This window comes from Cydia amplana, chromosome 17 (assembly GCF_948474715.1).
Source record: "Cydia amplana chromosome 17, ilCydAmpl1.1, whole genome shotgun sequence".
Taxonomy (NCBI): Eukaryota; Metazoa; Arthropoda; class Insecta; order Lepidoptera; family Tortricidae; genus Cydia; species Cydia amplana.
This window is the reverse complement of record NC_086085.1, coordinates 5,474,296-5,494,372: the sequence shown is the minus strand read 5'-3', so window position 1 is coordinate 5,494,372 and position 20,077 is coordinate 5,474,296. Positions and strand designations below refer to the sequence as shown.

Sequence of the window (20,077 nt, the reverse complement as noted above, 5' to 3'; positions counted from 1 at the left end):
CTGCTGTGATCCACTGACCGATAACATACATACTGTACATACTCGAAATTACATATTCGTTTCTAGGCATTATTAGTCATTAACGTTTCCTCGCGATCTAACCCAATGAAGTTTCTAACTAGGCGGTCTACGCCGTGCTCTTGAGACTTTCGCTAAGGGACTAAAGTATGCCGACTCATGTAGAATGTAGAACGATCGACCGAACTATGTTGATAAATGTTAGATGACAGTGCAGCGTTGGTAGCATGGTCGCATTTTTATTGCCTGTCACGGTCTAACAAGTATGTAAGTGCGAAAGTGACAGGCATAGTGACAGGCGATAAAAATGCAACCATATGCTGCCACGGCAGCAGACCATATTAGTAAGTATTAAACTTTACCTTCGTTTCTAAAAGATCCATCCCGAAAATGACCAGTGGGGTGAACTGCCTTTTGCCTACTTTTGGCCCTATAAAGACACCACACTAGGTATTGCCTTATAGAGACATACGAGTAGGTGCAGTTTTCTCTATATCTCAAACAATGACTATTTCGTATTTGCCACAATTCATATAAATCTTTCAGAAAAAAATGTTGTTAGTATATGTAATTATTAGATATTTAGATAGGGCTATAAGTAGGTATACAAGTACAGAATAAAGAATTATGTATCCATCTGTAATCACATCAATACAAAATTATTGTATATCCCAGGGCTAAGTTAATCCCATATCAAAGTAATTAAGGAAGCGGAATACGAATACAATGCGGTCTCTCATGAGGTTTGCAGAGAAGTTCATTGATGCTATAAATAAATGTCTCTGGAGAACTTGTGAAGATACGATAAATAGTCTTAGCTCGATTTGTTTTAAATATTCAATGTGTGTATGTGTGGATCTGGATCTACTTTATCTGGTCATTCGTTGTCATGGCTAAAGTGTCATTCAATAGAACTTGCTAACTATGTAAATAAAAGTTACTAGTAATTTGACATTCAGTGTCAATTTTAGTATGGCGGTTTGTTTACATAGTTAGCAAGTTCTATTGAATGACACTTTACATTTCCTGGCTCACTCTTAAAACTACTGGCCATCTACTGAGCATATTAGCAGTATATGTTTAATATTGCTTATTCTCACTAGCTGTATTACTGTTGCCTTCTGGGTGACGGGAGAGAATAACAACAAGATATTATTGGAATTGGAAGTCTGAAGAACAAAGTTTTTCTCTAATTAGGTCTAAGTTTTCGTTATGTTGTAACAGTGATAATAACATATATTGTTTTTCGCAAATGAATAGCAATTCAATATGTATTATTGTGTCTACGTGTCAAACTATAGTTAGAAATGCTATCAGAGTAACGGAAGCAGACGCAAGGTTATTGGATGTCTAGTCCATTTCCCGATTAGTGATGGCCCGTTTCCGGGAACGCGACTGGGAATATTCTTGATCAATGTAAAAAAACCTAAAGAACCGATACGTTATGAATTTTTGATTTAACCTCGTTGGTTTTATATTACTTGAAACATATTTTGTTTTTCGTGTATGCAGTAAATTCTCAATGCCAGTTAGGAACCAACATCACGGATTCACGGCACTATCGTGGTATCGTCGCGGAGTAGTTATCATTTATCAAAACATATGATTTTTGAAAAATTTGGCACAGGCGCCACTTTTGCAGTGCAAACCATATGTTTTCTTATTTGTCGAATTTTCCCGAAAACAGACGTGACAGATGGGAAATTACTAACTCATCGCATCGGCGGTGCGATTTCGTTTTTGTTCCAAATAATAGGAATTGTCGAAAACTAGACAGATTGCAGGCGCCTCGCTTGCAGTTTGCAAACAATCTATTTTCCTTTTTGTCGAATCGCCCCGAAAACAGAGGAATATCGTTGGGAATAATACATACTTAGTACCAACCTTAGCGCATTACCATCATGGCATCGATTTCGCTTAATGGTGGTGTAATATAAACGTCATATTTACATTTATGTTAACATTATAATTTGTCATTACAAATGCCATGCAGAGTTAGCTTGGTCATACAGATTACTTTTACTGACTCTACGACTAGGCAGATTGTTTATTTTCTTACTTGTCTCTGTTTTCCCGTAAACACACGAATGTTGTTGGGAACAATATTACCGTGGCACATTACTAGTCTACCCGTATCGGCACGGAGTCGTTTTCGCTCCAAATAATAGGAATTCTGCAAAACTAGGCGGATTGCACCCGGGCACGCTTACAGGCGCGCCATTCAAACTTGACACATGTTCCGAATTCCAATACTGATTTGGTACCACTCGCGTGTCATCTCGCTCATACTTATATATTGGTGCGAGCGAGATGCGCTGCTGGGGAATTCAAATCAATATCAAATGTATACTTGGAATGACGCTCCAGTTTGCAGCCCAGATTGAATGCATGCACGGGTTGACTAGTATCGATGAAATGGCATTTGGAGCTTAGAATTTCTTATTCGTATATCTATCTATCTATCTATATAGCCTTTTATTCCGATCCTTGGGTACAACAGTTATTAAGTCGATTTTATTATTTTTACTACAATATGTCCCGCAGTTCTGTGTGCCTCTTGGCATAGGCCTCCTCCAACCTTCTCCACTGTACTCTGTCCTCTGCAACTCTGGACCAGTAAGGCCCCAGGGTTAAGCGGATTTCATCTACCCATCTTGTTTTTGGATGTTTTTGTTTTCTACTTATTCGTATATAGACATACATAAAGACTGAAGCAATTACGTACTGAGACTAATAAGTACTAGGTATAGTTTTTCGTTTGTTATACCTATTGGACTATGTTATATAATAATTTACTCCCAACTATAGGTAAACCTACGAAACTAAAGTCACGAACTGTTAGGCTAAATGTTTGCAACATTCAACCAATTTAAACCCTAATCCAACTTAAAACTTAGCTGTTTTGCATAGGATAAACGATGCCCGAAAGGCTTAAATATGGATTAAATAATAGTATTGCAGATGTGCAAAGTTATGAATATAAATACTATGTTGTTATGTTAGTTAATATCAAAACACAAGATCTCCAAAGTTTCCTGCTGTCTCTACTCTCTAGACAGTTGAACGCGTTTCGATTTTTCTGTGCTATGTACGAAAAGTTTTATATTTGTTTTCAAATTTCCATTGTTATCGTGACCTACTTTGTTATTTATTTTCACGTGAAAGTACTCACGCTTACACACTTTTTGAGCCAAAATAGCAATTTCAAACCCAGCGAGGCTCACTACTAGACGAACACGCGCGATGATACTGCCAGTCGCGAAGCACACGGTAATTGAAATTAGTTTTATTTAAGTGGCATACCTGGGGCGCTCGGTAGCGCGGGAGGCCGGTCGGATGTCTCAGGTATCGCTGGGGCGATGCAGTAGTAGCGTACTTGCGCGATCTCCATGCCGATAAATGGCGGGAGATGGCACAGGATCGAGACAATTGGCGTGTACTCATGAATCTAGTATAACTGGATTGGGCATGAGTGGTGGGGATAACTGACAGAACGGGATAGTCTTATGTATCTTTCAGTAGGAGTAGCAGCGAAGCACTATTATTGTTTGTCCTTGTCATAGTCTCACATCTTGTTTTATTCCCCACCGTAAATTGACCACCGTGATTGGTCGAATTCATTTGTTGCCCACCATAACAAATAAATTCGACCAATCATAGCGGCGCAATGCGACGCTATGATTGGTCGAATTTATATGTTTTGTCCCTCACGGAGGCACGCGTAGACCACTTCTATAGGATGCTACCTTCTATGCGTGTACTCGTGTCGGAGGCCAAGACTCATTTTGGGTCGCTGCGCCATTAAGTATGTATGTATGTATGTATGTATGTATGTATGTATGTAAGTGGTGTATCTTCTATCAAGTAAAATGTATTCTTTGCCTCGGGTCTCGGGCGTTTGCGTAAACCTATAAGTTACGTCGCAGATGGGCCCAGAATTAAACCCGCAGATGCTGAGGCCCATTTGCTTTATGCGCCATTTTTAACTTTGGCCGAGGCCCGAGTTTGGGCTCGGCCGTAGAATATACATATAAATCGCACCCGAAACTTTTTATAGTTAATGGAGACGGTCGTTCTGAGATAAGTTTTATAAATATTAGACTAATATTTTTATCGTACTTATATTAAGGGATCTAACTTAAAAATGAATGCTGCATTCATCCATTCAACGTACTACCTATTGGCTATGTATGAAGCGCGTGTTGGTTGATGTGGATGTTGAAGTAATAAGTAAGTTATGCTGGTGGGTTTATTTTCATACTATTTGACATTTACTTGTAAATGTGTTCATCGCATAATGCGCACTCCATGTTAATGTCAGTTTGGCAGCGCGGAAAATTGCGGACGTGGCGACACATGTATGGGCCCGGCCACATGTGCGCGGTGCGGCACCGCCGCCGCCGCGCGGCGCGGCACCGCAGAAATCTGCGGCGCCGCAAACCGCTCTGCGGCGACGCCCGCCGCAACGCAAAATTTTGCGGTGCCGCGCCGCGGCGCCGCAAAGCGGTGCGCGTCGCCGCGCGCGGTGCCGCGCGCGGTGCCGCAGCGCGGTGCGCGGCGCCGCGCGCGGTGCCGCAAAGCGGTGAGTTTCGCCGCGCGCGGTGCCGCCAAGCGGCGTGCGGCGCCGCGTGTGATGCCACGCTGCATAGTAAAGAATAAAATTCGACTACCAGTTGTTTAATCAGACATGGATCCCTTCACACGTGTTCTGCTCTTGCTGTTGTTATAGCGATAGCGGTTCGCCAAAAAACGCTGTAAATGGTGTTAAAGGTATCAAAATCGGTACGATTGATCTTTAGGACATTTGAAACAATTTGACCCGAAGCACCAACAAATAAAAAAACGAGAGGAGTTATGACGTCATCTTTTTTTGTATGAAATTAAAAAAAAATTGTTTAGAAACCTATCGTGTGTAGTATTAAACGAAAGGGCTTTCTAAGACGGTTCCAAAAATATATCACATCATTACATTTGAGTATTTTTTTTTTTTTATTATAATAAAAATATTTTTTTAAACATACCAAGTTTGGGTTTCTCCAGATACAATACCGTTAAAATTTTTTTTGTTAAATATACCTCAAATTATACCTAATATCCCCATATCTAATTCTAATAAAGCAATTTTGAAAATATTTACATTTAGTATATTTGTTTTAATTTTTTCTACTCCCGTACCTTTATTTGTCATTTAAAAGGTCATCTCATACACACACCTTTAAACCCCTATGTTATAGTTGTCAAGACAAGTCTTTAGTCTATTCCCCAAAAAAGTATTTGTGCATACACGCAGTATCTTTTTGGTACTTTTACGATACTTCGTGTAATCACCACTTAAAAAATATTGTATTAAATACATTGTTGCCAACCTAATTTTAATTGATTGATGAGTACTAAGTGCATAGTAGAAACAATAAAATTCCTTCAGAAGTCAGAAACGCGCATGTGACACCCGTAATATAGCAAGATCCATAGACTACGAACACCGCTTAGCGTTGCTTGTTAGTCTCCATAGGCTACTGTGGCCAAAATCGAGAAAAAAAAAACTATCCAAAATTGTAATTTAACTAAGAGCAAGTACCAGGGCCTCACGAGTTACTAGAAGGTGTCGCTGACCATCCGGCCGTGGGGCGCGGGGCGCGGTGGCCGGGTCGCGTATCTTAGCTGTATACTTTTGGTTTGTTTACCTACATATATGTCCTATATGATTCCACTTGTTTAAAGTATTATTTTTGTTGAATGAAAAATATTTGTTAAATTTACAATTTTTAATATTTAAAGGTGAGATTTTTCAGTTAATTCTTACATAAATAATTTTTGCTACGAATTATAGATTCCGAGATATAAGCGACTTTCTGGAAAACCGTTATACTTATATTAATTTTATGCTTTCTATTTAAATATTTAATTGAGAAATTCATAGATCACACTTTGTAAAATTGAAAAATTAAAAAAAAGTACTTCATGTAATTATTTTCAAAATTGCTTTCTTAGTGTTAGATACCTAATATCCTCGTAGGATATTAGGTATAATTTGAGGTATATTTTACAAAAAAATATTGAACGGTATTGTATCTGGAGAAGCCCAAACTTGGTATGTTTTGAAAATTATTTTTATTATAATTAAAAAAAAGCGGCCAAGTGCGAGCCGGACTCGCCCATGAAGGGTTCCGTATTTAGGCGATTTATGACGTATTAAAAAAAACTACTTGCTAGATCTCGTTCAAACCAATTTTCGGTTGAAGTTTACATGGTAATTGTACATCATATATTTTTTTTAGTTTTATCATTCTCTTATTTTAGAAGTTAGGGGGGGGGGGGGGACACACATTTTACCACTTTGGAAGTGTCTCTCGCGCAAACTATTCAGTTTAGAAAAAAATGATATTAGAAATCTCAATATCATTTTTGAAGACCTATCCATAGATACCCCACACGTATGGGTTTGATGAAAAAAAAAATTTTTGAGTTTCAGTTCGAAGTATGGGGAACCCCAAAAATTTATTGTGTTTTTTCTATTTTTGTGTGAAAATCTTAATGCGGTTCACAGAATACATCTACTTACCAAGTTTCAACAGTATAGTTCTTATAGTTTCGGAGAAAAGTGGCTGTGACATACGGACGGACAGACAGACGGACAGACAGACAGACAGACAGACAGACAGACAGACATGACGAATCTATAAGGGTTCCGTTTTTTGCCATTTGGCTACGGAACCCTAAAAACCGGCCAAGTGCGAGTCGGACTCGCGTTCCAAGGGTTCCGCGCATTACACAATTTTTAACAATATGTTTTGTTTAATGAAAAGTCAGTAAAATGTCTTTAAAAAACCCGTAGGGGCCGGATCAAAAACTAAGTACTTAAGTCCGACTCACGCTTGACTGCATATTTCTAATAGGTTTTCCTGTCATTTATAGGTAAAGAACTATTTAGTGTATTTTTTCAATATTGTAGACCCAGTACCTAGTTTCAGAGATAAGGGGGGGAAAGGGTCATTTTTTGCCTATTTTCTTGAATACCTGCTAAACTATTTATCTTAAAATTATCATTCCAAAGTTTAATTAATAATTAAATTAATAAACTTTATTTTGAAACACTTTTAGGTACAGAAATTTACAAACTTTTCTCAAAATGAGCTCTTTCATTTGATATGTAACACGATATCTTAGTTTGAAAAACTTTATTTTTTAATTTGCTCTTTTACATCCCAAAAGTGGCCTACATATTTAAAATTCATTTGTTTACGTTACATATATGTCCGTCTTTGGGTCACAAACTTACATAGGTATGTGTGCCAAATTTTAACTTCATTAAAAGTGAGTAAAATGTCTTTAAAAACCCCGTAGGGGTCGGATCAAAATCTAAGTACTTAAGTCCGACTCACGCTCGACTGCACATTTCTAATAGGTTTTTCTGTCATCTATAGGTAAAGAACTATTAAGTGTAATTTTTTCAAAATTTTAGTCCAGTACTTTCAGAGATAAAGGGGAGGAATGGTAATTTTTTGCCTATTTTCTTGAATAACTGCTAAACTATTTATCTTAAAATTATAAAAAAAATATATTTGAGATTCTCAAAATGAGCTCTTTCATCTGATACACACACGATATATTTTGAATAACTTTATTTTTTTATTTGCTCTTTTACCCCCAAAAAGTGGCCTCCATATTTAAAATTCATTTGTGTACGTTACATGTTCGTCTTTGGATCACAAACTTACATATGTGTGCCAAATTTCAACTTATTGAAAAGTGAGTAAAATGTCTTTAAAAAACCCGTAGGGGTCGGATCAAAAACTAGTACTTAAGTCCGACTCACGCTTGACTGCACATTTCTAATAGGTTTTCCTGTCATCTAAAGGTTAAGAACTATTTAGTGTATTTTTTTCAATATTTTAGACCCAGTACCTAGTTTCAGAGATAAGGGGGGGAAAGGGTCATTTTTTGCCTATTTTCTTGAATAACTGCTAAACTATTTATCTTAAAATAATAAAAAAATATATTTGAGATTCTCAAAATGAGCTCTTTCATTTGATATGTAACACGATATAGTTTGAAAAACTTTATTTTTAAATTTCTCTTTTACCCCCCAAAAGTGGCCTTCATATTTAAAATTCATTTATTTACGTTACATCTTCGTCTTTAGGTCACAAACTTACATATGTGTGCCAAAATTTTGCGTTGCGGCGGGCGTCGCCGCAGAGCGGTTTGCGGCGCCGCAGATTTCTGATTTCTGATTTGTATGGAATTTAAAAAAAACTGTTTTGAAACCTATCGTGTGTGGTATTAAACGAAAGGGCTTTCTGAGCCGATTCCAAAAATATCATATCATTATATTTTAGTCATTTTTTTTAGGGTTCCGTACCTCAAAAGGAAAAAACGGAACCCTTATAGGATCACTCGTGCGTCTGTCTGTCCGTCCGTCCGTCTGTCACAGCCTATTTTCTCCGAAACTACTGGACCAATAAAGTTGAAATTTGGCACACATATGTAAGTTCGTGACCTAAAGACGAAGATGTAACGTAAATAAATGAATTTTAAATATGAAGGCCACTTTTGGGGGGTAAAAGAGAAATTTAAAAATAAAGTTTTTCAAACTATATCGTGTTACATATCAAATGAAAGAGCTCATTTTGAGAATCTCAAATATATTTTTTTATTATTTTAAGATAAATAGTTTAGCAGTTATTCAAGAAAATAGGCAAAAAATTACCATTCCCCCCCTTTATCTCTGAAACTACTAGGTCTAAAATAATGAAAAAAATACACTAAATAGTTCTTAACCTATAGATGACAGGAAAACCTATTAGAAATGTGCAGTCAAGCGTGAGTCGGACTTAAGTACTAGTTTTTGATCCGACCCCTACGGGTTTTTTAAAGACATTTTACTCACTTTTCAATAAGTTGAAATTTGGCACACATATGTAAGTTTGTGATCCAAAGACGGACATGTAACGTACACAAATGAATTTTAAATATGGAGCCCACTTTTGGGGGGTAAAAGAGCAAATAAAAAAATAAAGTTATTCAAAATATATCGTGTGTGTATCAAATGAAAGAGCTCATTTTGAGAATCTCAAATATATATTTTTTATAATTTTAAGATAAATAGTTTAGCAGTTATTCAAGAAAATAGGCAAAAAATACCATTCCTCCCCTTTATCTCTGAAAGTACTGGACTAAAATTTTGAAAAAATTACACTAAATAGTTCTTTACCTATAGATGACAGGAAAACCTATTAGAAATGTGCAGTCGAGCGTGAGCCGGACTTAAGTACTTAGATTTTGATCCGACCCCTACGGGGTTTTTAAAGACATTTTACTCACTTTTAATGAAGTTATAATTTGGCACACATACCTATGTAAGTTTGTGACCCAAAGACGGACATATATGTAACGTAAACAAATGAATTTTAAATATGTAGGCCACTTTTGGGAGGTAAAAGAGCAAATTAAAAAATAAAGTTTTTCAAACTAAGATATCGTGTTACATATCAAATGAAAGAGCTCATTTTGAGAAAAGTTTGTAAATTTCTGTACCTAAAAATGTTTCAAAATAAAGTTTATTAATTTAATTATTAATTAAACTTTGGAATGATCATTTTAAGATAAATAGTTTACCAGTTATTCAAGAAAATAGGCACAAAATGACCCTTTCCCCCCCTTATCTCTGAAACTAGGTACTGGGTCTAAAATATTTAAAAAAATACACTAAATAGTTCTTAACCTTTAGATGACAGGAAAACCTATTAGAAATGTGCAGTCAAGCGTGAGTCGGACTTAAGTACTAGTTTTTGATCCGACCCCTACGGGTTTTTTAAAGACATTTTACTCACTTTTCAATAAGTTGAAATTTGGCACACATATGTAAGTTTGTGATCCAAAGACGAACATGTAACGTACACAAATGAATTTTAAATATGGAGGCCACTTTTTGGGGGTAAAAGAGCAAATAAAAAAATAAAGTTATTCAAAATATATCGTGTGTGTATCAAATGAAAGAGCTCATTTTGAGAATCTCAAATATATTTTTTTTATAATTTTAAGATAAATAGTTTGGCAGTTATTCAAGAAAATAGGCAAAAAATTACCATTCCTCCCCTTTATCTCTGAAAGTACTGGACTAAAATTTTGAAAAAATTACACTGAATAGTTCTTTACCTATAGATGACAGGAAAACCTATTAGAAATGTGCAGTCGAGCGTGAGTCGGACTTAAGTACTTAGATTTTGATCCGACCCCTACGGGGTTTTTAAAGACATTTTACTCACTTTTAATGAAGTTAAAATTTGGCACACATACCTATGTAAGTTTGTGACCCAAAGACGGGCATATATGTAACGTAAACAAATGAGTTTTAAATATGTAGGCCACTTTTGGGAGGTAAAAGAGCAAATTAAAAAATAAAGTTTTTCAAACTAAGATATCGTGTTACATATCAAATGAAAGAGCTCATTTTGAGAAAAGTTTGTAAATTTCTGTACCTAAAAGTGTTTCAAAATAAAGTTTATTAATTTAATTATTAATTAAACTTTGGAATGATAATTTTAAGATAAATAGTTTAGCAGTTATTCAAGAAAATAGGCAAAAAATGACCCTTTCCCCCCCTTATCTCTGAAACTAGGTACTGGGTCTACAATATTGAAAAAATACACTAAATAGTTCTTTACCTATAAATGACAGGAAAACCTATTAGAAATATGCAGTCAAGCGTGAGTCGGACTTAAGTACTTAGTTTTTGATCCGGCCCCTACGGGTTTTTTAAAGACATTTTACTGACTTTTCATTAAACAAAACATATTGTTAAAAATTGTGTAATGCGCGGAACCCTTGGAACGCGAGTCCGACTCGCACTTGGCCGGTTTTTAGGGTTCCGTAGCCAAATGGCAAAAAACGGAACCCTTATAGATTCGTCATGTCTGTCTGTCTGTCTGTCTGTCTGTCTGTCTGTCCGTCTGTCTGTCCGTCCGTATGTCACAGCCACTTTTCTCCGAAACTATAAGAACTATACTGTTGAAACTTGGTAAGTAGATGTATTCTGTGAACCGCATTAAGATTTTCACACAAAAATAGAAAAAACACAATAAATTTTTGGGGTTCCCCATACTTCGAACTGAAACTCAAAAATTTTTTTTTTCATCAAACCCATACGTGTGGGGTATCTATGGATAGGTCTTCAAAAATGATATTGAGATTTCTAATATCATTTTTTTCTAAACTGAATAGTTTGCGCGAGAGACACTTCCAAAGTGGTAAAATGTGTGTCCCCCCCCCCCCCCTAACTTCTAAAATAAGAGAATGATAAAACTAAAAAAAATATATGATGTACAATTACCATGTAAACTTCAACCGAAAATTGGTTTGAACGAGATCTAGCAAGTAGTTTTTTTTAATACGTCATAAATCGCCTAAATACGGAACCCTTCATGGGCGAGTCCGGCTCGCACTTGGCCGCTTTTTTTTAATTATAATAAAAATAATTTTCAAAACATACCAAGTTTGGGCTTCTCCAGATACAATACCGTTCAATATTTTTTTGTAAAATATACCTCAAATTATACCTAATATCCTACGAGGATATTAGGTATCTAACACTAAGAAAGCAATTTTGAAAATAATTACATGAAGTACTTTTTTTTAATTTTTCAATTTTACAAAGTGTGATCTATGAATTTCTCAATTAAATATTTAAATAGAAAGCATAAAATTAATATAAGTATAACGGTTTTCCAGAAAGTCGCTTATATCTCGGAATCTATAATTCGTAGTAAAAATTATTTATGTAAGAATTAACTGAAAAATCTCACCTTTAAATATTAAAAATTGTAAATTTAACAAATATTTTTCATTCAACAAAAATAATACTTTAAACAAGTGGAATCATATAGGACATATATGTAGGTAAACAAACCAAAAGTATACAGCTAAGATACGCGACCCGGCCACCGCGCCCCGCGCCCCACGGCCGGATGGTCAGCGACACCTTCTAGTAACTCGTGAGGCCCTGGTACTTGCTCTTAGTTAAATTACAATTTTGGATAGTTTTTTTTTTCTCGATTTTGGCCACAGTAGCCTATGGAGACTAACAAGCAACGCTAAGCGGTGTTCGTAGTCTATGGATCTTGCTATATTACGGGTGTCACATGCGCGTTTCTGACTTCTGAAGGAATTTTATTGTTTCTACTATAGAACCTAATGAATATTTTGTAAATTAGCAGCAATGCACTTAGTACTCATCAATCAATTAAAATTAGGTTGGCAACAATGTATTTAATACAATATTTTTTAAGTGGTGATTACACGAAGTATCGTAAAAGTACCAAAAAGATACTGCGTGTATGCACAAATACTTTTTTGGGGAATAGACTAAAGACTTGTCTTGACAACTATAACATAGGGGTTTAAAGGTGTGTGTATGAGATGACCTTTTAAATGACAAATAAAGGTACGGGAGTAGAAAAAATTAAAACAAATATACTAAATGTAAATACTTTCAAAATTGCTTTATTAGAATTAGATATGGGGATATTAGGTATAATTTGAGGTATATTTAACAAAAAAAATTTTAACGGTATTGTATCTGGAGAAACCCAAACTTGGTATGTTTTAATAAATATTTTTATTATAATAAAAAAAAAAAAATACTCAAATGTAATGATGTGATATATTTTTGGAACCGTCTTAGAAAGCCCTTTCGTTTAATACTACACACGATAGGTTTCTAAACAATTTTTTTTTAATTTCATACAAAAAAAGCCACCAATACCAACCATACACCAAAACCAATATAACAATTGTTTTAATATAAATGAACGTGTGTTGGATCTAGTAATGGCCAATGTAGATTGCACGGTTGGTGCCTGCTCGTCACCGCTTACGCAAGAGGATCCGCAGCACAAAGCGTTGAATATTTCACTAGCCCTAAACTTAATGAGTTATTTGCCGCGCTTATTGCCTAATCAATGTACTAGACCGATTTTTCGCCGCGGCGACTATGACCTTATCCGCAAGGAATTATCTGAGACCGATTGGTCGTGTATGAATAACATGAATGTTGAGGATTCAGTTACATATTTTTATTCGGTACTTAGAACACTTATTCTCAGTCATGTTCCACATAAAAGCGTTAATAGTAACACTGGATACCCTCCTTGGTTTTCTCGTGCACTAATAAAAGTTCGCAAACAAAAATTATCAGTCCATAAAAGGTGGAAAATATATGGTAATCCCCTTGATAGGGCGGAATTTACTTTATTGAGAAAAAGAGAACACAAATTAGCCACCGAATGCTATAATAATTTTATTTCGTTGGCTGAGGATAGAATACACAGTGATCCTACTTATTTTTGGTCGTTTATGAAGTCGAAATTCCCTAGCAATTGTGTACCCGACCAAATGTCTTACCTTGGTGAAATTTCTAAAGATGGTAACACAATTAGTAATTTTTTTAATAGATATTTTAACTCTGTGTTTGTTACTGATTCTTCTACCTTACCCGATTATTTACATGTAGCTAATGACTCCTTGATTGATCTTAATACCGTTGAAATCTCAAAGGATTGCGTTTTTAAGTTTTTAGAGAAAGTAGATATTAAGAAGGGTAGTGGTGCCGATTTGATTCATCCCCTTTTCATTAAAATGTGCGCCCGTGAATTGGTAGTGCCTTTAACTCAAATTTTTATTAAGTCCTTTGCTCATGGTCAGTTTCCCTCTTCTTGGAAAAAAGCCTTAATAACACCAATTTACAAAAGTGGGGATGCGAACCTAGTCACTAATTACAGGCCCATTAGTAAATTAAACATATTTGCTAAAATCTTTGAGAAGATCGTTTACAACAAGATTACTTCTGCTTTCTCTCAGCACATTGCCCCTAGCCAACATGGTTTTTGTCAAGGTCGTAGCGTGGAAACAAATCTTCTGACCTTTACCGATTTTATTATCAATAGGATTTCTTCTGGCTGTCAGGTGGACGTCGTGTATACTGATTTTTCGAAATGTTTTGACAAAATTAACCATAATAACTTAATCAAGAAACTCTTTGAGCTCGGTATACACGGCGACCTCCTTAGATGGATAAAGTCTTACCTGTCCAATCGCAGTCAGGCGGTTGCCTTGAAGGGTTATACTTCTTGCTTTCTTCCTATACATTCCGGAGTGCCCCAAGGATCGCATCTTGGTCCCTTACTATTTATTTTATATGTCAATGACATGGCAACCTGTTTTCGAAATTCTGAGCACCTCGTCTATGCAGATGACACAAAAATCTACAAAGCTGTGTCCTCGGAAGCAGATTGCCGTGCATTACAGCATGATTTGGATAACTTTTCCCTCTATTGTTCAGATAATCAACTTTTCTTGAATAATGAAAAATGTTTCATAATCAGCTTTAATCGTAAAAATGATCCGTTAATTTTCAATTACACCTTAGTCGGGAAAAATATAGCCCGGGTATCTTCCATTAGGGACTTAGGTGTTACATTAGACTCACAATTAAATTTTAGTTTACATATGGATAACATATGTAAGCGAGCTTATAAGAAGTTAGGGATGATTCTCAGGATCGGACAGCCCTTCAGGCGCCCCAATACTTATAAACTTTTATTCTATTCCTTTGTTAGGAGTATACTTGAATTTGGTTGTGTTGTTTGGACACCTCAGTATCAAGTTCATATTGATCGCCTGGAAAGGGTCCAAAATATTTTTCTAAAATCTCTCTGTTACAGAACGGCCAATTATTTCGAACGTACTTCGTTAGCAGCGAAGCATTTTTGTGTTCCTTCCCTTTATAACCGAAGAAACTATTTAGATGTAATGTTCTTATTTAAAATTCTTAATGGAAAAATAAAATGTCCGAATCTCTTAGAATTAGTCACTTTCAGTTGTCCGCACCTCCCCCTACGTTCCAGATCTCTATTTCATATCAGCTTTGCTCGTAAGAATTACTCTCGGCACACTTTTTTCAGACGAGTCCCTAGTTATGTTAATAAGCACTTACATGATATTGATCCTTTTCACTCTTCCTTGTCTAGTCTCAAAATTGAACTTAAACGTAAATTGTTTTAGTTTAAATATTAGTTTAGATATTAAAAATTGTTTTAAATAGGTAACAAAATGTATACACGTAACTTTCTGATTGTCCTACCTTCCAAACAGTGAAACAAATTGATGACTACTTGTCTTATCCGATAACACTAAATTAGAAATTGATGTTAAACCTATTTTCCAATCTTCTACGTACGTACCCTCTATATAACTTCACACAATACTGTTTGTTTTGAAGACTGGTAAATATAATTTAAATAGGTATGGTTCATAATTTCAAATTTCTTTTTCTTTCTACGGTTATTATGTATGTTAACATTATTTACTGATTAATGAACCTCCAGGTCTGTTTCTTAAGTATGTTAAGTACACTACATTGTACTATAAATCCATTTGCATTATGTGACTGTTTGTGTTCTAAATAAATTAAAAAAAAAAAAAAAAAAAAGATGACGTCATAACTCCTCTCGTTTTTTTATTTGTTGGTGCTTCGGGTCAAATTGTTTCAAATGTCCTAAAGATCAATCGTACCGATTTTGATACCTTTAACACCATTTACAGCGTTTTTTGGCGAACCGCTATCGCTATAACAACAGCAAGAGCAGAACACGTGTGAAGGGATCCATGTCTGATTAAACAACTGGTAGTCGAATTTTATTCTTTACTATGCAGCGTGGCATCACACGCGGCGCCGCACGCCGCTTGGCGGCACCGCGCGCGGCGAAACTCACCGCTTTGCGGCACCGCGCGCGGCGCCGCGCACCGCGCTGCGGCACCGCGCGCGGCACCGCGCGCGGCGACGCGCACCGCTTTGCGGCGCCGCGGCGCGGCACCGCAAAATTTTGCGTTGCGGCGGGCGTCGCCGCAGAGCGGTTTGCGGCGCCGCAGATTTCTGCGGTGCCGCGCCGCGCGGCGGCGGCGGTGCCGCACCGCGCACATGTGGCCGGGCCCTATGTCGTCGCTCGCTAATATGTTTGCTGAAAAACATGCTCCACAGTATACATATTGCTGTCTTTTGCAAGAGCGAGAGATGGTGATAAGTGAAATTTGAAACATATCCTTGCGGTTATGGCCCCTGGGTATTTGAGAAGGGAAGGCTGACTCTATTAGGTCTACTAACACACCTATTTCAAAAGAAATTAAGTACCTATGCAAGCGGGATGGAATTTTAGATTATTGGATTGTGGGAAAACAAAAATATTATGTGCTAAGACTGTGCTGCCCTACGACGACGGTATACCAAAAAATAACCACCGTAGCGTCAAAATTACTAAGCTAATAGACATGAATGGTCCCAAAAGTCCCCGACATTCTAATGTAAATACTAAATATATTTTTTCCTAACAGTTATACTTTTCCAAGACAACATTATTGTAGTAAAATTAAAGTGTAATCTGTTTTAAAATCAGTTTCCACTCGCCACACACCAATCACATCATATTAATACAAATCGTCGTTAAATAGGTTCTAAAACTTCTAAACAATAAGGGCTAGGACGCACTAATAGGCAGTTTTCAATGAAACCATAGTAACCAAAAGTCAACAGCACTTGGAATGCCCCGCAATGGCCGCAATCACCGAAAGGGTTTTCCCTTAGGCATTAGCTTAAAAATATGGGCTATTTTCGACCTTATTTGCATTAAAGATTAACCTCCTGCGGATATTACAAGAGCCCTTTTGTATATATGAAAAAGTTGATCGCATTATATTATATATCCTTAGAGACGGGACTTATAAAACTACGGTCGCTTTTATTTCGTTTATTGAAACAAATTACAGTTAGTACTTCCAACATATCAATGATGTTTGTAACTTTTACTTGGAGTTTGGTAAAAGATTTGTCGTACAGGAAAGTTCTTTGTGATGGTGATGAGTATAGGCTGATTCATTCGAGTTGTTTGTTGTTAGTCATAAGTTTATCGGAAGCAGATATAAATACACAGCGAGTTTGTGTTATCTTCAGTCTTGAAGGACAATGTGCCTTTCTTTTTATTTCTTAGTGATCTTTTAATTTTACCTATAGGTTTAAAAGATACAAAAAACTATTGGTCGTAATATTATCGCATTTTTAGAAATTCTCAAATCGCGGACATACCAGCATTTTTGAAAGGATAGGACTTCAAATAAAAGAAAATCCCTACATAATCTATAAGTTGACCTTTTACGTCCTTTTACCCTTCTAAAAGCGTGAAGTACATGTAATAAACATTACTCCGTAGTAGTCAAACCGTGAAGGTGTTACAAATTCATGTTCGCATATATAATGTTCCCATTTGTTCCAGGCTATGCACACTACGCGTCACCCGTCTCCGCGTTTGCGGTGCCCTTGGCGAGGCGGGCGGCGGGGCGGCGGGCGGAGCGGGCGCGGGCGCGGTTATCCTGGCGGCCCGCATGCACAGCAGCAAGCGCACGCTGCGCTCCAATGACATCGCCGTGCCGCCCATGGACGTTGAGCTCGACCTGTGCTTCTCGTTGCAGTACCCGCATTTTGTTAAGCGAGATGGCAATAGGTAAGTTGTAGTTTGAGAAATTTTTATACGTAGCTATTCTCATATAAAAATGAGGAATATAAGGACTGATAGGTACGTGTAAACGTCAAAAATAAAATCTGTCTGAAGAAAAAAGTACATGTGATGCTACATAATAAATACTGAATGTATCATATTTCACGGCCATAACCTTTTTACTGACTTCTCCTGCAAATTCTTTGAAACCACAAATTACCACTGGTGTTGCTCACAATTAAGACATTAATCCACTCTTTTCTTCATCAGAAAACAAATTTGTTTACATGTCAGTGTTTACAGCTCATTCTATTTTTATTGCCCATCGTTGAAATGTGGGGTTTATACGAATTGAAATTTCAAAGCCGAGGCCAATTTTAATGGCGTAATAAAACTAATAGAGGGGCGCAATACGCCACGTTTATCGCTGCTGCGTTGGCCGTGGCCTGTTTCAGACCTAGTTTTTTGTTTTATTACAAAGATTATTATAGGATGATAATGGCTACTAAACGGTACATATTTAAAAAATATTCATTTTTAATATTTACTATTTTATTGTTGTATGTTTTATTGTAACCTCTCAAAAACTGTAAATCAGGACCATTAATTATATTTTTCGACTTCAATTATGGTATTTATTAGCTCCGTCATTCGTTAACTCTATGGTGCATATTTCAGTGCTTACAAAAAAACTGCTACACGCTATAGCGTAGCACGTGTAGCAATGTTGGAAACTTATTTAGAAATAAAATGTAATACAAATTTGACATCAAATCAAACTGTTCCTGACGCACTCCACGTGCTGATATCAAATTGATAAATCATTGAAATTTTGGTGTAGCTATAAAATTTTAGTAGTAGTAAAACACTTTATTGCATAAAACAAGTACATAACATAGAGAACATACAGTAAATGTGTATAAATGCGAACTTAAATTTGATGTGTCTAAACAGGCCTTTACCCTACGATACGTAGGAAGACAGGAATCCGGCGCCGTGGATATTGGATGTCACTGTCACCTCGCCTTTATATTTCTCCTTTGAAATGAGAAACAAATTCCTGGAGCATTTCAAAAATGTTGAAAGCGCGTATAACGCAATCCATAGAATAGGGAAACGTCGTAAAATCAATAGCGTAAAAGTATAAAGCCACTAAAATGTTTGAAAGCGAGCTTGAAATAGAGAGTTGTGTAATTGTAAATCTGGATTCCGCGATACGGGGTAAGCAATAGAAATGGGTCAGTTAATGAAATTTGTAAGTTAATTTCAACTTGGTAGGTACTGTACCTATTCCGGTAACAACCTAATTCTAATGAGGTCATTACTCACCTCATTATTCCAGCAAGGTGTAAAGTTTCAGAATAAGTGTTTTTTCAACCTTTTTTTATAACGAAATAACATTCATACTGGTAACTAAGAAATGTTGACTATGTTCTTGAAGAGGGTGGGAAACTTGCGCCAAATAATTATCACTATTAGTCTGTCACATTTTCTATTCGCATAACTTATCTCTAAAACGTGTATAAATTCGCAATATCGATAGATTTACCCTCTCTGCGTCAATTTCCTTTTTATAGTCCTAGCTTTACTACTTCTAATATTTATACGCATCGTTTGATTTCAGTACTAATGGCACCCATTACTTAAATCGGGTAATAAAATTAATTATCTACGATTTATATCATGTCCCGTTTGTCATGTTTATGTCGGTGAGTGACGGAGACATTTAATTTTAAGAGATTACCGATCCTGAGTTAGTTGTTAATCGTAAAAAGATTACATCCGCATAAAAATGCGGTTATCTTCTATCAGATATATGTGAGCACCTGGGCCGCTCCGACGTATCTGATAACGACTGTACCATCGTTTAAATTATTACCTGACAAAATGTAAGCCTTGTTGCAAAGACAATAAGGTCTACCAATGGTCAATAGTGTTGCTGTGCAAGCTCTCAGCTATACTCTCACACTTATCGCTAATGATACGTTGGAGGGTGATAAATCACCAATGAAACGAGTATTTAATGGACGCACAGGAGCCACTCCGGCCTAATCGACCGCGCATTTATAAGCTTTATCTATTTACACACGTAATAGATTATAGACTATAATACCCTTAAAACGTCGAAACTAATAAATTTCATATACCTAAAGTACCTTAGTGAATTCACCTTCGTTGAAAGTTAAACAGACCTTCATATTATGCTATAAACAGACCTTCATATCTACATTTTTGTTGATACAGGTTGCAGATTATGCTACAGAGACGCAAGAAATACAAGAACCGCACCATTTTAGGATACAAGACGCTCGCCGAGGGAGTTATTAGGATGGATCAGGTATGTCAAGTTTATCTTTACCTATATAGCATATTTAAAGCGTCGATTTAAACTTTAGGTAACGAATGCGAGTTATTAGGTAACTATTATTGCCTTCGTGATTCTTCTCACTTGATGGTCTCATCGGTAGACCAGCGCTGGAAGCCACCAGTAACATGCTGAGATGAGGCCATTTCGT

At 36.4% G+C, this 20,077-nt stretch overlaps 1 protein-coding gene across 5 annotated transcripts in view; it reads left to right on the top strand.

The window, feature by feature from the left end:
* LOC134655687 (phosphofurin acidic cluster sorting protein 1) overlaps positions 1 to 20,077 on the top strand; it is a 177,068-nt gene that overhangs the window by 130,943 nt on the left and 26,048 nt on the right. For all 5 annotated transcript variants that reach the window (XM_063511137.1, XM_063511135.1, XM_063511139.1 and 2 more), the window contains exons 2-3: positions 17,340 to 17,567; positions 19,806 to 19,899. In XM_063511137.1, the coding sequence (XP_063367207.1) occupies positions 17,340 to 17,567; positions 19,806 to 19,899 (322 nt within the window). The remainder of the gene's footprint in view (positions 1 to 17,339; positions 17,568 to 19,805; positions 19,900 to 20,077) is intronic.